The sequence below is a fragment of the Nerophis ophidion genome, unplaced genomic scaffold (genome assembly GCF_033978795.1).
Source record: "Nerophis ophidion isolate RoL-2023_Sa unplaced genomic scaffold, RoL_Noph_v1.0 HiC_scaffold_40, whole genome shotgun sequence".
NCBI classification, from domain to species: Eukaryota; Metazoa; Chordata; class Actinopteri; order Syngnathiformes; family Syngnathidae; genus Nerophis; species Nerophis ophidion.
This window is the reverse complement of record NW_026906962.1, coordinates 275,218-298,186: the sequence shown is the minus strand read 5'-3', so window position 1 is coordinate 298,186 and position 22,969 is coordinate 275,218. Positions and strand designations below refer to the sequence as shown.

At 40.6% G+C, this 22,969-nt stretch overlaps 3 protein-coding genes across 4 annotated transcripts in view; 1 reads left to right on the top strand and 2 right to left on the bottom strand.

Annotated features, from left to right (window-relative positions):
* Positions 1 to 11,753, top strand: part of LOC133546731 (oocyte zinc finger protein XlCOF22-like) — a 56,582-nt gene extending 44,829 nt beyond the window's left edge. The window contains exon 3 of the mRNA XM_061892534.1: positions 9,737 to 11,753. Coding sequence (XP_061748518.1) covers positions 9,737 to 11,271 — 1,535 coding nt within the window. The 3' untranslated portion in view covers positions 11,272 to 11,753. The remainder of the gene's footprint in view (positions 1 to 9,736) is intronic.
* Positions 1 to 22,969, bottom strand: part of LOC133546744 (gastrula zinc finger protein XlCGF8.2DB-like) — a 458,486-nt gene that overhangs the window by 305,909 nt on the left and 129,608 nt on the right. The gene's annotated exons all lie outside the window — the stretch shown is intronic.
* Positions 1 to 22,969, bottom strand: part of LOC133546732 (gastrula zinc finger protein XlCGF57.1-like) — a 270,564-nt gene that overhangs the window by 124,960 nt on the left and 122,635 nt on the right. The gene's annotated exons all lie outside the window — the stretch shown is intronic.

The window sequence follows — 22,969 nt, the reverse complement described above, 5'->3', positions numbered from 1 at the left end:
TACATCACACATGCATGCATACAACATGATACATCACACATGCATGCATACAACATGATACATCACACATGCATGCATACAACATGATACATCACACATACAACATGATACATCACACATGCATGCATACAACATGATACATCACACATGCATGCATACAACATGATACATCACACATACAACATGATAAATCACACTTGCATGCATACAACATGACCCATCACACATGCATGCATACAACATGATACATCACACATACAACATGATACATCACACTTGCATGCATACAACATGATACATCACACTTGCATGCATACAACATGATACATCACACATGCATGCATACAACATGATACATCACACATGCATGCATACAACATGATACATCACACATGCATGCATACAACATGATACATCACACATGCATGCTTACAACATGATACATCACACATACAACATGATACATCACACATGCATGCATACAACATGATACATCACACATGCATGCATACAACATGATACATCACACATACAACATGATACATCACACTTGCATGCATACAACATGACACATCACACATGCATGTATACAACATGATACATCACACATACAACATGATACATCACACTTGCATGCATACAACATGATACATCACACATGCATGCATACAACATGATACATCACACATGCATGCATACAACATGATACATCACACTTGCATGCATACAACATGATACATCACACATGCATGCATACAACATGATACATCACACATGGATGCATACAACATGATACATCACACATGCATGCATACAACATGATACATCACACATGCATGCATACAACATGATACATCACACATGCATGCATACAACATGATACATCACACTTGCATGCATACAACATGATAAATCACACATGCATGCATACAACATGATACATCACACATGGATGCATACAACATGATACATCACACATGCATGCATACAACATGATACATCACACATGCCTGCATACAACTTGATACATCACACATGCATGCATACCACATGATACATCACACATACATGCATACAACATGATACATCACACATACAACATGATACATCACACATGCATGCATACAACATGATACATCACACATGCATGCATACAACATGATACATCACACATGAATGCATACAACATGATACATCACACATGGATGCATAAAACATGATACATCACACATGCATGCATACAACATGATACATCACACATGCATGTATACAACATGATACATCACACATGCATGCATACAACATGATACATCACACATGCCTGCATACAACATGATACATCACACATGCATGCATACAACATGATACATCACACATACAACATGATACATCACACTTGCATGCATACAACATGCTACATCACACTTGCATGCATACAACATGATACATCACACATGCATGCATACAACATGATACATCACACATGGATGCATACATCATGATACATCCCACATGCATGCATACAACATGATACATCACACATGCATACAACATGATACATCACACATGCATGCATACAACATGATACATCACACATGGATGCATACAACATGATACATCACACATGCATGCATACAACATGATACATCACACATGCATGCATACAACATGATACATCACACATACAACATGATACATCACACGTGCATGCATACAACATGATACATCACACATGCATGCATACAACATGATACATCACACATGCATGCATACAACATGATAAATCACACATGCATGCATACAACATGATACATCACACATGCATGCATACAACATGATACATCACACATGCATGCATACAACATGATACATCACACATGCATGCATACAACATGATACATCACACATACAACATGATACATCACACTTGCATGCATACAACATGATACATCACACATGCATGCATACAACATGATACATCACACATGCATGCATACAACATGATACATCACACTTGCATGCATACAACATGATACATCACACATGCATGCATACAACATGATACATCAGACATGGATGCATACAACATGATACATCACACATGCATGCATACAACATGATACATCACACATGCATGTATACAACATGATACATCACACATGCATGCATACAACATGATACATCACACATGCCTGCATACAACATGATACATCACACATGCATGCATACAACATGATACATCACACATACAACATGATACATCACACTTGCATGCATACAACATGATACATCACACATGCATGCATACAACATGATACATCACACATGCATGCATACAACATGATACATCACACTTGCATGCATACAACATGATACATCACACATGGATGCATACATCATGATACATCCCACATGCATGCATACAACATGATACATCACACATGCATACAACATGATACATCACACATGCATGCATACAACATGATACATCACACATGCATGCATACAACATGATACATCACACATACAACATGATACATCACACTTGCATGCATACAACATGATACATCACACATGCATGCATACAACATGATACATCACACATACAACATGATACATCACACATGCATGCATACAACATGATACATCACACATGCATGCATACAACATGATACATCACACATACAACATGATACATCACACATGCATGCATACAACATGATACATCACACATGCATGCATACAACATGATACATCACACATGCATGCATACAACATGATACATCACACATGCATGCATACAACATGATACATCACACATACAACATGATACATCACACTTGCATGCATACAACATGATACATCACACATGCATGCATACAACATGATACATCACACATGCATGCATACAACATGATACATCACACTTGCATGCATACAACATGATACATCACACATGCATGCATACAACATGATACATCACACATGGATGCATACAACATGATACATCACACATGCATGCATACAACATGATACATCACACATGCATGCATACAACATGATACATCACACATACAACATGATACATCACACTTGCATGCATACAACATGATACATCACACATGCATGCATACAACATGATACATCACACATGCATGCATACAACATGATACATCACACTTGCATGCATACAACATGATACATCACACATGCATGCATACAACATGATACATCACACATGGATGCATACAACATGATACATCACACATGCATGCATACAACATGATACATCACACATGCATGCATACAACATGATACATCACACATGCCTGCATACAACTTGATACATCACACATGCATGCATACCACATGATACATCACACATACATGCATACAACATGATACATCACACATACAACATGATACATCACACATACAACATGATACATCACACATGCATGCATACAACATGATACATCACACATGCATGCATACAACATGATACATCACACATGAATGCATACAACATGATACATCACACATGGATGCATAAAACATGATACATCACACATGCATGCATACAACATGATACATCACACATGCATGCATACAACATGATACATCACACATGCATGCATACAACATGATACATCACACATGGATGCATAAAACATGATACATCACACATGCATGCATACAACATGATACATCACACATGCATGTATACAACATGATACATCACACATGCATGCATACAACATGATACATCACACATGCCTGCATACAACATGATACATCACACATGCATGCATACAACATGATACATCACACATACAACATGATACATCACACTTGCATGCATGCATACAACATGATACATCACACATGCATGCATACAACATGATACATCACACATGCATGCATACAACATGATACATCACACTTGCATGCATACAACATGATACATCACACATGCATGCATACAACATGATACATCACACATGGATGCATACATCATGATACATCCCACATGCATGCATACAACATGATACATCACACATGCATACAACATGATACATCACACATGGATGCATACAACATGATACATCACACATGCATGCATACAACATGATACATCACACATGCATGCATACAACATGATACATCACACATACAACATGATACATCACACTTGCATGCATACAACATGATACATCACACATGCATGCATACAACATGATACATCACACATGCATGCATACAACATGATACATCACACATGCATGCATACAACATGATACATCACACATGTATGTATACAACATGATACATCACACATGCATGCATACAACATGATACATCACACATGCATGCATACAACATGATACATCACACATGCATGCATACAACATGATACATCACACTTGCATGCATACAACAATATACATCACACATGCATGCATACAACATGATACATCACACATGCATGCATACAACATGATACATCACACTTGCATGCATACAACATGATACATCACACATGCATGCATACAACATGATACATCACACATGGATGCATACAACATGATACATCACACATGCATGCATACAACATGATACATCACACATGCATGTATACAACATGATACATCACACATGCATGCATACAACATGATACATCACACATGCCTGCATACAACATGATACATCACACATGCATGCATACAACATGATACATCACACATACAACATGATACATCACACTTGCATGCATACAACATGATACATCACACATGCATGCATACAACATGATACATCACACATGCATGCATACAACATGATACATCACACTTGCATGCATACAACATGATACATCACACATGCATGCATACAACATGATACATCACACATGGATGCATACATCATGATACATCCCACATGCATGCATACAACATGATACATCACACATGCATACAACATGATACATCACACATGCATGCATACAACATGATACATCACACATGGATGCATACAACATGATACATCACACATGCATGCATACAACATGATACATCACACATGCATGCATACAACATGATACATCACACATACAACATGATACATCACACTTGCATGCATACAACATGATACATCACACATGCATGCATACAACATGATACATCACACATGCATGCATACAACATGATACATCACACATGCATGCATACAACATGATACATCACACATGCATGCATACAACATGATACATCACACATACAACATGATACATCACACATGCATGCATACAACATGATACATCACACATGCATGCATACAACATGATACATCACACATACAACATGATACATCACACTTGCATGCATACAACATGACCCATCACACATGCATGCATACAACATGATACATCACACATACAACATGATACATCACACTTGCATGCATACAACATGATACATCACACATGCATGCATACAACATGATACATCACACATGCATGCATACAACATGATACATCACACATGCATGCATACAACATGATACATCACACATGCATGCATACAACATGATACATCACACATGCATGCATACAACATGATACATCACACATGCATGCATACAACATGATACATCACACATGAATGCATACAACATGATACATCACACATGGATGCATAAAACATGATACATCACACATGCATGCATACAACATGATACATCACACATGCATGCATACAACATGATACATCACACATGCATGCATACAACATGATACATCACACATGCATGCATACAACATGATACATCACACATGGATGCATAAAACATGATACATCACACATGCATGCATACAACATGATACATCACACATGCATGTATACAACATGATACATCACACATGCATGCATACAACATGATACATCACACATGCCTGCAAACAACATGATACATCACACATGCATGCATACAACATGATACATCACACATACAACATGATACATCACACTTGCATGCATACAACATGATACATCACACATGCATGCATACAACATGATACATCACACATGCATGCATACAACATGATACATCACACTTGCATGCATACAACATGATACATCACACATGCATGCATACAACATGATACATCACACATGGATGCATACATCATGATACATCCCACATGCATGCATACAACATGATACATCACACATGCATACAACATGATACATCACACATGGATGCATACAACATGATACATCACACATGCATGCATACAACATGATACATCACACATGCATGCATACAACATGATACATCACACATACAACATGATACATCACACTTGCATGCATACAACATGATACATCACACATGCATGCATACAACATGATACATCACACATGCATGCATACAACATGATACATCACACATGCATGCATACAACATGATACATCACACATGCATGTATACAACATGATACATCACACATGCATGCATACAACATGATACATCACACATGCATGCATACAACATGATACATCACACATGCATGCATACAACATGATACATCACACTTGCATGCATACAACAATATACATCACACATGCATGCATACAACATGATACATCACACATGCATGCATACAACATGATACATCACACTTGCATGCATACAACATGATACATCACACATGCATGCATACAACATGATACATCACACATGGATGCATACAACATGATACATCACACATGCATGCATACAACATGATACATCACACATGCATGTATACAACATGATACATCACACATGCATGCATACAACATGATACATCACACATGCCTGCATACAAGATGATACATCACACATGCATGCATACAACATGATACATCACACATACAACATGATACATCACACTTGCATGCATACAACATGATACATCACACATGCATGCATACAACATGATACATCACACATGCATGCATACAACATGATACATCACACTTGCATGCATACAACATGATACATCACACATGCATGCATACAACATGATACATCACACATGGATGCATACATCATGATACATCCCACATGCATGCATACAACATGATACATCACACATGCATACAACATGATACATCACACATGCATGCATACAACATGATACATCACACATGGATGCATACAACATGATACATCACACATGCATGCATACAACATGATACATCACACATGCATGCATACAACATGATACATCACACATACAACATGATACATCACACTTGCATGCATACAACATGATACATCACACATGCATGCATACAACATGATACATCACACATGCATGCATACAACATGATACATCACACATGCATGCATACAACATGATACATCACACATGCATGCATACAACATGATACATCACACATGCATGCATACAACATGATACATCACACATACAACATGATACATCACACATGCATGCATACAACATGATACATCACACATGCATGCATACAACATGATACATCACACATACAACATGATACATCACACTTGCATGCATACAATATGACCCATCACACATGCATGCATACAACATGATACATCACACATACAACATGATACATCACACTTGCATGCATACAACATGATACATCACACATGCATGCATACAACATGATACATCACACATGCATGCATACAACATGATACATCACACATGCATGCATACAACATGATACATCACACATGCATGCATACAACATGATACATCACACATGCATGCATACAACATGATACATCACACATACAACATGATACATCACACATGCATGCATACAACATGATACATCACACATGCTTGCATACAACATGATACATCACACATACAACATGATACATCACACTTGCATGCATACAACATGACACATCACACATGCATGTATACAACATGATACATCACACATACAGCATGATACATCACACTTGCATGCATACAACATGATACATCACACATGCATGCATACAACATGATACATCACACATGGATGCATACAACATGATACATCACACATGCATGCATACAACATGATACATCACACATGCATGCATACAACATGATACAGCACACATACAACATGACACATCACACTTGCATGCATACAACATGATACATCACACATGCATGCATACAACATGATACATCACACTTGCATGCATACAACATGATACATCACACATGCATGCTTACAACATGATACATCACACATGCATGCATACAACATGATACATCACACTTGCATGCATACAACATGATACATCACACATGCATGCATACAACATGATACATCACACATGGATGCATACAACATGATACATCACACATGCATGCATACAACATGATACATCACACATGCATGCATACAACATGATACATCACACATGCATGCATACCACATGATACATCACACATACAACATGATACATCACACATGGATGCATACAACATGATACATCACACATGCATGCATACAACATGATACATCACACATGCATGCATACAACATGATACATCACACATACAACATGATACATCACACATGCATGCATACAACATGATACATCACACATGCATGCATACAACATGATACATCACACATGCATGTATACAACATGATACATCACACATGGATGCATACAATATGATACATCACACATGCATGCATACAACATGATACATCACACATGCATGCATACAACATGATACATCACACATGCATGCATACAACATGATACATCACACATGGATGCATACAACATGATACAGTCAGGACAAAAAAAGCATGTTGGTTTGAGAACTTAAAAAAATCCCAGTTTTCCCGAGATTCAAACTCTTCAACATTCAAACTATTCTTACATTCATACTACATTCTGTCAACCTTTCAGTTCAGCTTCAGCATTGGAGCATTCACACACAATTCTTTCAGGAATTTCTTCATCTACTTAATATTATTATAATAATTAAATGTAGCTTACCACATTGAATGTGTGGACTGCATGAATGATGTCTTCTCAGTTCTCACTGCAACGCAATTTGAGTGTCTAGAAACACTTTAAATTAATTCAATATTACTATTATTAATAAGGTAAACAAGTTATCTTTTGAAGGAGTAGTCAGTAATCTGATTACTTCTTCCCAGTTTAACTGTGGTGACACTATCTAAATGAAAGTAAAACAGATGTCATATTTTTTGGACAACATGTTTGACCTCGAACAGTACAGTAGAAAATGGATGGATGGATGTTGACTATGCTCATGCTATTTTTAGTGTGACATGTCTCTAAAGATGAATGTGAAAATGACAGTAATTATTGTCCACCAGCAGGGGGAGCTCATCACTAGTACTACTGCGTGGAGGCTGGCATGTGGTACATTATTTCCTGTGTGTGTATGACTTATTCAGAGAGAGAACAGCACACTAGTATGGATTGCAGGAATTAATTTGAGGATGTTTTTATATGAATAAGGTGGATTGGATGTTGGCCTGGGAAGGCATTCCCCTGAAGGTCTTCTTCATGTGTCAGCTGGAAGTACCCTGACTGCTGTGAGGGGAAACTGATGAGATTGTGAGATCATATGTTGGTGCAGGACAATGTCTCATGTGACTGAGCAAAGCTGGACTTTTATAAAGAAAGTTTGTTTTCTCCTGTCCCGCAGACCTCAATGAAGAACATCTTTTTCGTGAGCAGGAAGAGGAACCACAGCCCCCCCACATTAAAGAGGAAGTTGAGACGCCACAGACCCATAATGTTAAACTGACCCTTCACATTAAAGGGCAAGCGGAGGACCCACTGAACTTACACATCAAAAATAAAGAGGAGGACCCACTGACCCCTCACATTAAACAGGAAGAGGAGGACCCACTGAACCCTCACATTAAAGAGGAAGAGGAAGACCAAGATACGCCGCACATTAAAGAGGAAGAGGAGGACCAAGAGGCGCCGCACATTAAAGAGGAAGAGGAGGAAGAGGGCATCAGTCAGCCTAAATGGTTGGAGGAGTTCCCAGTGACTGGTGTCCCTGTGAAGAGTGAAGATGATGAGGTGAAAGGTGAAAGTGAGGAGAGGGGAGGGGGGGAGCCTCCAAGCAGCAGCTCAACACAACACATGACAACAGAAGCTGATGGAGACCACTGTGGAGGATCACAAGCAGACAAGCTCTTAGCTCCACTGTCAGATAGTGAGGACACAACGTCACACTCTCCTTACACTGATGATGAAGACTCTAAAGATGATAAGACATGTCACACTGACAACACTTACTTCACATGTTCTCACTGTCACAAAACTTTTAAAGACCGTCGCAATATGAAAAGACACATGAGAACACACACTGGAGAAAAACCTTTTTCTTGCTCAGAATGTAGTAAAGGTTTTACACGAAGTCAACATTTGAAAGTACACATGAGAACACACACTAGTGAAAAACCTTTTTCCTGTTCAATCTGTGGTAAAGGTTTTACTGAAAGTAAGAATTTGGACAGACACAAAAGAACACACACTGGTGAAAAACCTTTTTCTTGTTCAATCTGTGGTAAAGGTTTTACAGAAAGTAATAATTTGAAAAGACACACTAGAACACACACTGGAGAAAAACCTTTTTCCTGTTCGACCTGTGGTAAAGGTTTTACAAGAAGTACAGATGTGAAAACACACATGAGAAGACACACTAGTGAAAAACCTTTTTCTTGTTCAATCTGTGGTAAAGGTTTTACAGAAAGTCAGAATGTGAAAGTACACATGAGAACACACACTGGTGAAAAAACTTTTCCCTGTTCAATCTGTGGTAAAGGTTTTACAAGAAGTCAGAGTTTGAAAGTACACATGAGAACACACACTGGTGAAAAAGCTTTTTCTTGTTCAACCTGTGGTAAAGGTTTTACACAAAGTCAAAATATGAAAAGACACATGAGAACACACACTGGTGAAAAATCACATTCCTGTTCAACCTGTGGTAAAGGTTTTACACACAGTCAGAGTTTGAAAGTACACATGAGAACACACACTGGTGAAAAATCACATTCCTGTTCAATCTGCAACAGAAGCTTTGGTGACCGATCAAACCTTGTAAGACACATGAGAAGACACCCAGGAGAGAAAGTGTTGAGTTGCGGTGTGTGTGGTGAAAGATTGTCTTCTAAGTACCAGTGTAAGAAACACAAGTGTGCTGGTGAGAACAGCAGCAGCAAATGAAACTGCAGGATTTGAAATAAACTGTCCAGACTTTCATTTTGACTTTCTAACAACATCAGCACATATAACATGTGTGACATTGTTGTTTGTCTAACAATCTTTTTAATATGATCTTTACATTTATAGATTAGACAGTTTGAAATATAAAAGTATTACATATTTGTAGTTGTAATTGTTGATAATCCCATAGATTATCACCTTTATATGATATACATATGTACTGGTTCACATCTGAAACATCTTCTGGACCACTTCAGGAAGCATATTATTATTTACTTTATACATCATTTGAACAGTTGTCTTTTATACAATTTTAAAATGTGTGACTTTATGAATCATTTGTTGGGTCTCTATAATCCATTTTATTAATCATCTTTACTACTCTCTTTTGTAATATGATGATTGTGTTGTGATTTTTTTATACTTTAACTTAATATGTATGTACTTGTACGTTTATGCAATAAAAAGTGAGAGAAAATGGCTGAGTTGTTTGTGGAAGGATGTTTTGTTTTTACTAACATACATTTGTGGGTTAAAAAAAAATCCCCACTATTGTGTTTTAAACATTCTTTACCTTTTTTAACATCCCCAAAACAATATCAATCAAAGTTTGGAATGTCAGGCAAAAGCCAATATTGTACATCATCTCACAGAGCTTTATTTTGCATACATTCATGAAAAAAAAAAGTTTAATTTGTTTCCCTATCACAGAACGAACAAGTGTTGTCTTCAATTGCAAAACATCTTAAAAAATATTTTAAATTTTTTCCTTAAATTAACTCCTTGGCGTTTGGAAGAATGGAAACTTTCAAATTATGAGTTTTATTTTTTTGTTCCGGAGAAAATACAATAAAGAAGAAATGGTAAATAATTAAAAAAAAAATATATATATATATTTACTGGAATTACAATATTTTGAACAAAAGCCTTTATAATTGCTTAAAATATTGTGTCTGTTTGCAGGTCGTACTTAATGAAATCTTCAAATAATAAAATACTTTATCAGTCAATAAGTGCATCAGTGACCAAATACCTTTTTCAAACCATTGCTGTACAAAGATGGATTTGTTTCTCATTTTAATATAAGAACAATTCCATAGTGGAGTATTGTGTGTGATGAAGTTGTGTTTGTAAATTAGTTTCCAGTACAACAACACTTGCTGGTAGGGATGGGTACTGTTCACTTCTAATTCCATGTTTTATGTGTTATATATGTCAATATATTGTGTGTTTGTATTTTGCCAACATGGTAGAATCACATGGGGCTTCACGGTGGAAGAGGGGTTAGTGCGTCTGCCTCACAATACGAAGTTCCTGCAGTCCTGGGTTCAAATCCAGGCTCGGGATCTTTCTGTGTGGAGTTTGCATGTTCTCCCCGTGAATGCGTGGGTTCCCTCCGGGTACTCCGGCTTCCTCCCACTTCCAAAGACATGCACCTGGGGATAGGTTGATTGGCAACACTAAATGGTCCCTAGTGTGTGAATGTGAGTGTGAATGTTGTCTGTCTATCTGTGTTGGCCCTGCGATGAGGTGGCGACTTGTCCAGGGTGTACCCTGCCTTCCACCCGATTGTAGCTGAGATAGGCGCCAGCGCCCTCCGCGACCCCGAAAGGGAATAAGCGGTAGAAAATGGATGGATGGATGGTAGAATCACATGATAGGCAGATTGGTACCGGGCCGCAGAAGAATTTTTTATAAAAAAAAAAATTCTTAAATCAACAAAAAAACACAATATACACTTACAATTAGTGCACTAACCACAAAAACCTCCCTTTTTCATGACAAAGAAGAAAAAAAGAAAAAAAAAGGACCCCCCTGATTCTAGTGGCATTTAAATAACTGTTTTTATTCTCTCTCCATATTCCCAACTGACCACAATACTCAAAAGACAACATTTTCGATGGAGCTTGGGCGGTTTATAACTTGTCGAATTTCCCGGCAAATCTGTACTGCTTCCTGAAGCGGTCACGGGGCTTCTTACGTCATCATTTCTGGCTCCTCCCCTGAATGAAATAGGCCTCCATACACGCCTGGTGGAAACACCCCCTCCATTAGTCCACACACGCCTCCAAGCCTCCGCACCATCGGAAGCGGACCAAGGACGGGGGCTGACACCGATATATCAATTTAATAGCATGACCCATAGATAGAAAAAATACAAAAAAATGGAAAAAAGCCGATAGGGCTGGGCGATCAAACAATGTCAATATATATTGCAAATATTGCAAAAGACATCAAATCGAAACCAATTAAAAAAATAGTCATTTGAAAAAAATACATAGGGCTGGGCTGTAAAACAATACAATATATATAATGATAGACACATGACTGATGTTAAAAAAGTAGGAAAATGGCCAATGGGGCTGGCCGATAAAACTAGACAAGGACTGGGGGGAGAGCACGCTAGAGAGAGAGAGGGAGAGAGAGAGAGAGAGAGAGAGAGAGGGAGAAAACCAAACTTATGAAGAGGGAACGTGCGCCCTCCTGTGGACTTCTGCTGCAACTGCACACACAAAGAACTTCATTACTTCCAAGTGTGCCTTATTTAGTGTCCCAGACTTCCAATTCCTCCTTTACATGTTTAGTGTATAAGTATTAATTAAACAACTGTTTAATATATGAATATTAAAAACTTGTTTAGTGTATAAATATTAAATACATGTTTAGCGTATAAATTCCATATATATTTATATATATATTAATATAAATAGAGAGAGAGAGAGAGAGAGAGAGAGAGAGAGAGCCTTATTTAGTGTCCCAGACTTCCAATTCCTCCTTTACATGTTTAGTGTATAAATATTAAATACATGTTTAGTGTCTAAATTATAAATATATATATATTTAGAGAGAGAGAGAGAGAGAGAGGGAGAGAGAGAGAGAGCAAGAGAGAGAGAGAGAGAGAGAGAGAGAGAGAGAGAGAGAGAGAGAGAGAGAGAGAGAGGGAGAGAGAGACCAGACTTATTAAGAGGGAACGTGCGCCCTCCTGTGGACTTCTGCTGCCTCTGCTGTCGTGGAAATTTTCTAAAGACGATCCTTTAGTGACAAATAGCTTTAAAATGATTTATTAGAGTAACAAACAAATAATAACAAGCTTTGCAAAGCGAGACCAAACCAGAACGACACATCCGTTCGTTCCAGCTTGTTCTAACTCTTTTAGAATATGTCGTGACAATATTATATTCTCAGAAGTCCCACCCTCCATGTTCATTAACATACAGTATCCCAGTAAAAGAATGCCCAAGGTCCTGTGAAGGGGAGAGGGTGTGGTTTGTCCAGAAGGGTGACACAGAAGACAGAGCTTGATCAGATTAGAGGTCTCCTGCAGAACGTCACATTCCTAAGCCTAATAAACAACTTTTGGCGACCCGTTTAAAGAACATCATCAATTAAAACGAGCACAAGTAATTTTGCTATCACAATCCTCCCTTTTATTACCTATAATAAACTACAAACAACAACATTACTAACTAGCGAAAAAAACACACACCAAATAACCCTTAGAAAGTAATAACATGATTAAAAATAAAATTACAAAACGCCACACAAATACTCAACCTAATCAACATTATAATCAAGTAACATCTCAAAGAACGGATCTTCATTTCCATCCTTGAAATCTACCTCACCTTGTCCCAAGGCTGTGTACTGAACGAACGTAGACGAAATCATACGCGTGATTAGTGATCTTATCAGCGGAATCACACAAACTGACAAGACAAACAATAGAGCTAAGACCACTAGCATAATCGTCCCAATTTGCATTATCCACGAACGCCAGTTTGCTACTCAGGACGGATCCACCACAAAATCTTCTCCTATTGCGTCTCGCAGAGAAGTCAAATTCTGAATACCCTGCGAAATGACGGAATCATCTCCAGTATTGTCTGGAATGTACGTACAGCACCATGAATTCAGCAGAGCACAAACTCCTCCGACGCTCGCTACCAAATGGTCTAATACTATACGATTTTGCAAAGTCACTGCCCGTAACGCCTTCATTTCCACTCTGCTCGCCTCCGTAATAGTAACTGTCCAATTTACAAAACCTGAAAACCGATGATTCAGCATCTCCATTCTAAGCATGAGTTTCCCCACGCCCAGCTGTGGAAACAATGACAATGCCACCTTTTCTCCTGGTGTCCAAAGTTCAAGATCTGCAGGCACATTTGTACCCCAAATCGCATCATGGGGTGCATACTCACGCTTACCCCTATGACTCGGAACAGCTGACACAATGTAAGAGTGGTCAGCAGCTGTTATCATAGCACAACGGCCCATCCAATTCTATGGCAATCTAACATAAACGTTAAAGCCACAAAGCCACAGAACATCCTCCTGAGGCCGCGTGCCAGTTTGATCTGTAAAATAGGGAGAACAGCCCCCTCCTTGCGCAGCCTGTGAAATGTTCAAACTAGTGTTACCGTGATATGTAGTGCATGAACTAGTCACATTTAAACAATACATCAGTGGAATTTGTCCCATCTGCACTGGCGGCTCTCTAAGGCTCCAAGATACCGCATAACACGCACATTTCATACCCGGCCTAATATAAACTGGACCAAAAAGCACATTCGTATCATGATCGGACCACAGATCATAAAAATCTAACTTCGGATCTTCAAGCGAAGACAAAGGTGTCCCCGTATGCGCTTTAACCGTATCATTCAGATTTGCTGCAAAAAGGTATAACACATCCTGGGAAAATATCTATAACCCTCCATTACAGGCTTAGGTGTGACATGTGGATTGGACGCCGCTATAGGCATATATGTACAGACATAGCAGTTTGAGACATTATGTGAGTCCGCTACACATTTGTCCTGGTGATTTTGGCCCTCAGCGCCTTCACCTGTGTCTGCAAACTAGTAGTGTTTCTCTAAAGATGTGATGCGAGGGAGGTGTGTGTAACCCTCGTCTCTGCAGCCGCGGATCCTGCCGTAGGAGCCAAAAGCGATTTTACAGCTCCTCACTCCTCTGCTGCCACCGCTACAGGGCCCGAAATCGCCTTGCATTGCGAAGCGTGGACCCACGTCGGCCGTTCTTCCACTTTCACTGCAGTGTGGGTGACGAGGAGAACTTGGAACGGGCCGAGCCAGCCTCATTGTCTCCAGCTCTTCCGTCTGAAGTTCTTGATAAGCACGAAGTCGCCCGGCACAATGGTGGGTAGAGGATGATCCGCTCGCCCCGGAAGCGCCAAAGAGACTTGCCTTCAAATATTAGCAAAACACTTTGTTAAAGATATGCAATATCTTACCAGTCCGTGTTCACAGAGGGTCGTCTCAATTGGCAGTCCTGATGGTCCTATCCCCACATTAGGGGGGACTGCAAACAGAATCTCAAAAGGTGACAGGTTATGACGCGTGCACACCCGCATACGCATGTACATGACAACTATCCGCAAACATTTAGGCCAGCTGAGCTTAGTCTCTTCACAACATTTGGCAAGTTTTAATTGAATTGTTCCGTTTTCTCTTTCAACAGCACCTCCGGATTGTGGATGGTAGCTGCAATGAGTTCTCAAATCAATTTGCAAATAATCAGACAATTGCTGTATCACCTCATTTACAAAATGTGAACCATTGTCACTCCATAACTTCTTTGGAATGCCCCACTTTGCCACAATTTCAGTTAAAAGTGCTTTTGCCACTGCAGCGGAAGAAGCATGTTTCGCTGGGAAGGCTTCTACCCATTCTGAAAACATATCAACCATCCATCCAACCATCCATTTTCTACCGCTTATTCCCTTTTTGGGTCGCGGGGGGCGCTGGCGCCTATCTCAGCTACAATCAGGCGGAAGGCGGGGTACACCCTGGACAAGTCGCCACCTCTTCGCAGGGCCGACACAGATACACAGACAACATTCATACTCACATTCACACACTAAGGACCATTTACACATCACTAGACAATATTTTTTCCCTTCACTGGGTGTAAGTTCAATGAAATCCATCATGACATGCTCAAAAGCCCTACTGTGCTGCTTGTGGTAATGGTCTAAGTTTACCTGGATTATTTTGAGCACAAATCAAACAACTTTTACAGAGATGTTCTGTGAAAGCGTAAAAGCCCTTAGTAAACCAGAATTGCTGTACTGCTCGACACATCCCTCCCTTTGACACATGGTCCAACCCATCACTCAATTTCACATAACAATCAAACAAGCGTTTAGGAAGACAAGGCTTCCCATCCATCCATCCATTTTCTGCCGCTTATTCCCTTTGGGGTCGCGGGGGGCGCTGGTGCCTATCTCAGCTACAATCGGGCAGAAGGCGGGGTACACCCTGGACAAGTCACCACCGCATCACAGGGCCAACACAGATAGACAGACAACATTCATACAAAGCTTCAGGCGTCAGGGCCAAACCCGGCTCCATCCCGGAAAACAGCACCAGAATTAGCCCATGCCTGTCGTTCCTCGCCCACAAACAACTCGCCACTTGCGCCAACAAGGAGGAAATCTCAGTCGGAGAAGTCACCGCAGTCAAAGTCAGGTGTGCGTCATACTTTTCGTCAGTCGGAGATGCTAATTGCACCGAACGTAGCAAATGAATTTTTGCCGCATAATTAATTCTATATGCATCAACTGATTGTGAATAGAATACATTTTTTCCCGCGTGCACGCGGTTGCCAATCCTTTGCCAAAAAACAGTCATGCATAAAAGGATTTAAATCCCGCCAATTATCAGATTTAGCTTTTGCTATCGGAATGTGCGGACTGGAATTTTCAACATGATCCAATATTTCTTGTGATGGAGTTAATTTTACTGCAACTGCATATTTGCATCCATCAAAATAGACGTCATAAATAAACAAACTATCATTCAAACCATGATAGAATGAAGCTTCCTATTCTTGGTCCGGACCTTCACGAACATGTGACACACAATACATGCTTTCAGATTCAATTCTGTCAGATACTGGATTCAAACAGGGTGATATTGTGCTCTCTAGATCCTGCAAAGCAGTGGTCGTTACCCACCACTGATAGATATAGAGCGGACAATTCACCTCCAATGAGACAAAATTCGACCCATTTGCATTCCTCTCCACTTTGAGGCCTTCTGGCATCGGAGTGATTCCGATACCCCATTTTAACATTAAATCACGACCCAACAGATTGATTGGACAAAGATCAGACATTAAAAACAAATGTTTTGTTGTCATTGTACAATCAGCCGTCGCCCATGTACAACGAATTGGTATTGAAAACTTTTCTAGACATTTTGCCCACTCGCACTAGTGGAAAACAGTTCTACCACTCAATTTTGTAGAGAATTCACTCGTTTGAATTACGCTGTTTGTCGCTCCAGAATCGACAAGAAACGCCAATGACCTTCCACCCACATCACACACAATCATCGGCATTTTCTTATAGGCTAAGTCCTCACAAAAAGCATACGTCCCAATCATTGGCTGTTCACGCTCTTCTAATTCCCTAATTCTGTCCTGCACCTTAGCAAGCAGCAATGTATCAGTAAAAGCAAGTGCGTCTTCGTTGCGGTTAGCGGTTAGTATGGTGTTGTCGTAAGAGGGTGTGGGTGCAACACTTATCTGTTTCGTTGTCTCAGGTCCCGAGCCGGTCAGTCAATCTGAATTGTTTCTGAGTTGGCCTCCATCCGCTCTGCCCCAATAGTCCCGCTGTCCATCCCGTTTATTCTCAGGACAGTCTCGCCTCCAGTGACCTTCCTTTCCGCACGTGAAACAATAGTTACGGCCACGTCCATCTTTCTTCTTCCCTCCATCCCGCGTTCATTTCACAGTGGCAGTCCTCAAAGTGTTCAAAAATCAGTCCTTGGTGGGGTCCCACAAGTCCCCCATGTCCCAAAAATGCAAAAAAATGAATAAAAAAAACAGGGGCCGGATTTGGACCCCGGCGTGCCATAGCTTGGACACCTATTTCAAAAATTGCCCCCGGCCGGGTATCTTTTCCTTGGAGTTCATAGAGAGCAAATCTAGCAGAAAATTGGCATTTTAAACAAAGAGAGGGAGTTTGGAGGGGGCAAAACGTCCCGCGTGCACCTCTGCTGCTATCTTTGCCAACTGCTCCGGTCCCAGATGCACCAGCAGAAGTTTTTGTATTTCTGCTCCTGTGGGACGCCATGCCCGACAGAAAGCCTGGAATGCGGCTGCAAGCGCGTCTCCACCTCTGTGTGGTGACGGCCAGTCTCTGATCGCTTCACGCATTTCCTGGTCCATCTGGTGTAAGACCAAAGCGGGAGTCCCTTGCGGTCCTGGATATTCCATCATCGGAGCCTGGAAGGTTCTGCCACTTCTCAGAGTCCTGCCAGCACTGTCCTCACTCAGAGACATTTTATTCACTTCGTTGGTCACATGTTGAATTGATGAGCCCGATGCTCCTTGATTGTCATCCTGATGTGAGTGGGAGGACCCCGCCGGGGCTGCTGCGCCGTGCCCCGAGACTGCCCGCTGGTAGTTAGTGGGCGAAAACGGCGTTGTGAGGGGTAGAGTTGGGAGCTGCTGAAGCTGGAGCTGGAGGGGTGACATCGGCGGGTGCTGTTGTTGGTGCTGGTGCTGCTGTTGCTGTTGCTGCTGCTGCTGCTGCTGGTCGTAGTGCGGGGGCAGAGTGGGGTAAAGTGGCGTCCAGTCCTCAGAAACCCTTCGACTGCGACTCAGGCCCTGAGATTGGCTCGAAAACAGAGTACTGGGAAAAATATCAGTTGCAAGATCGATCTTTTCTTTATTTTCTGCTTCACTCATCTAATGTTTCTTTATGTTGTTCAAACAATTCAAATCTTTCACACCCACAGTCTTTCCCTTTCGCATGTTGACCTCTTGTAGCGCTAACTTTTCTTTAATTTTTACTCAATTGATTCATCCTAAATGAACCAGTCTTGGGAAATCCCAATTCATTCACCCATACTTTCACACACATTAGGGCTCCCTCTACATATTTTCTTTCATTGTGCACATACATGGGAAATCACAATCGAATACCTCAGGCTTAACTTTCCTGGACTACATATTCGAGCTCGTTTTAATTTTCCGCTCTCTTTGTTTAAACTTAACATACTAAAATGTGTGTTGTTTCTTCCGGCCTCTAACCGGGCATACACTCACGGCCTTATAGACACTGTTAATCATCGGGACTCTAACCCATTAAAATTTATGACGAGACAGCTCCAACCCTAAATCCGTGTTATTTCTTCCGGCCTCTAACCGGGCATATAGATACGTTTTTATGAAGACACGGCTACTTTCATTGGGACTCCAACCCGGCATTAAAATCGGGACTCTAACCCAGGGACTCTAACCCAGCGCTACATTTTGGGACTCTAACCCAGCGCTACAATTGGGACTCTAACCCAGGGACTCTAACCCAGCGCTACAATTGGGACTCTAACCCAGGGACTCTAACCCAGCGCTACATTTTGGGACTCTAACCCATTGACTCTAACCCAGCGCTACATTTTGGGACCCTAACCCAGGGACTCTAACCCAGCGCTACATTTTGGGACTCTAACCCAGGGACTCTAACCCGGCATTAAAAATCGTAGGGAGACGGAAAAAGAACGGCTAATTTCCCATGTATGAAACATATAAATCACTCAAGCTTTGTCACACAAAAAAACCTTTTGTGGAATCGTCTTTTGTTTGGAATTCAAATGTCAGAGATTCGTCTTAAAATTTCAGTCAGGATGATTCAATTAATTTACCGTTACGATGTTGCAGCGGGTTAAACGTGATCTCGAAGAGACGGCCGTCCGATTCGCAGGGGCCTCGAAAACTCTCCCGTCCTTTCAAATTTCTGGGAAGGAGAAGTCAGCTTTTTTGTGCTGCCGGGTTGATTAGTCCATTTCAGCGGCCTCTGCCAACGGGAACAGCGATCTTCTTGGGATCCCACTTCTGACACCAACTTGTCGTGGAAATTTCTTTAAGACGATCCTTTAGTGACAAATAGCTTTAAAATAATTTATCAAAGTAACAAACAAATAATAACAAGCTTTGCAAAGCGAGACCAAACCAGAATGACACATCCGTTCGTTCCAGCTTGTTCTAACTCTTTTAGAATTGGACATGACAATTATACATTCTCAGAAGTCCCACCCTCCATGCTCATTTACATACAGTACACCAGTGGAATGAATACCCAAAGTCCTGTGAAGAAGGAGAGGGTGTCGTTTGCCCAGAAGGGGAGGGGGGTCACTCGGGAAAGGGCAACAGTTTAGCACGGGGGGGTACCAGGGAGAGAAAACACACATGTCCAGGTCAACTAAAGTCCACATGTCACATCAAAGACACAGGAGCCAGAGCTTGATCAGATAAGAGATCTCCTGCTGAGTGTCACATTTCTGAGTCTAATAAACAACTTTTGGTACCCAGTTCAAAGAAAATCATCTATTTAAACGAGTATAAGTATTTTTTTTATCACACTGTCCTAGGTAAATACATTATAATAATAATAATGGATTAGATTTATATCGCGCTTTTCTATTATTAGATACTCAAAGCGCTCACAGAAAAGTGGGAACCCATCATTCATTCACACGATGGTGGTGGTAAGCTACATCTGTAGCCACAGCTGCCCTGGGGTAGACTGACGGAAGCGTGGCTGCCAGTTTGCACCTACGGCCCCTCCGACCACCACCTATCATTCATTCATCATCTATTCACCAGTGTGAGCGGCACCGTGGGCAAGGGTGAAGTGTCCTGCCCAAGGACACAACGGCAGCGATTTGGATGTCAATAGGTGGGAAGCGAACCTGCAACCCTCAGGTTTCTGGCACGGCCGCTCTACCCACTACGCCATGCCGCCCCCAACTGCCAACCACATGTACTCTGCCTCACATGTGGATAAAGCAACAGTAGCTTGTTTTCTTGTTTTCCATGAGATTAGAGAGCTACTTCCGCTTAGACTAGCACAATAACCTGATGTGCTTCTCCTGTCAGACACATCTGAAGCCCAGTCAGCGTCACTGTACACTCTCAATCCCAGTTTTTCACTTTCATTTCTTTTGAAACATAACTTGTTTTCTGCTGTACCTTTGAGGTATCTAAAGACATATTTTACTGTGTTGGCTCAGCAAAGTGTTGGGATAACTTCCTGACCACAAAACTTCTGTCTGGACGTGTGCATGTGGACAAGTAAATTAGGCTTCCAACTGCCTCCCTGAACCTTCTTTGATCTGTCGTTTTGTCTGCAACATCTGTGTACTCTAGTTTTGGTTCACATGGAGTCTCTCTGGACTTGCAATTTTGCATTTCAAATCTCTCTAAGATGTTGTGAACATATCTCTCTTGAGACATTGTGACTTTACCATTTGTTTGGTCAAAATCTATTCCCAGAAAATGTTTCAATTTTCCTAGATCCTTCATTTTGAATCTTTCAGTGAGCATCATTTTCACACTGTTGAGTACACCATTGTTTTTAGATGCTATGATGAGATGGTCTACCCATACTAGTAAAATCACGTTCTCATAATACTTCTCTCGTAAGTACACACAATGATCAGCAGAATTTTGTACAAAACCATTCTCAGTTAGACATGTGTGCAACATTGCATTCCAATTTCTACCGGACTGTTTCAAGCCGTAGAGAGACTTGTGCAATTTACACACTAGCTTTTCACCTGTGACTGATTCTTTGTCGTAGCCTTCTGGCTGTTCGATATGAATTTCACAATCGATCGGAGCGTGAAGATAAGCAGTCTTCACATCAAGCCGGTGCAGCACTAGCTCC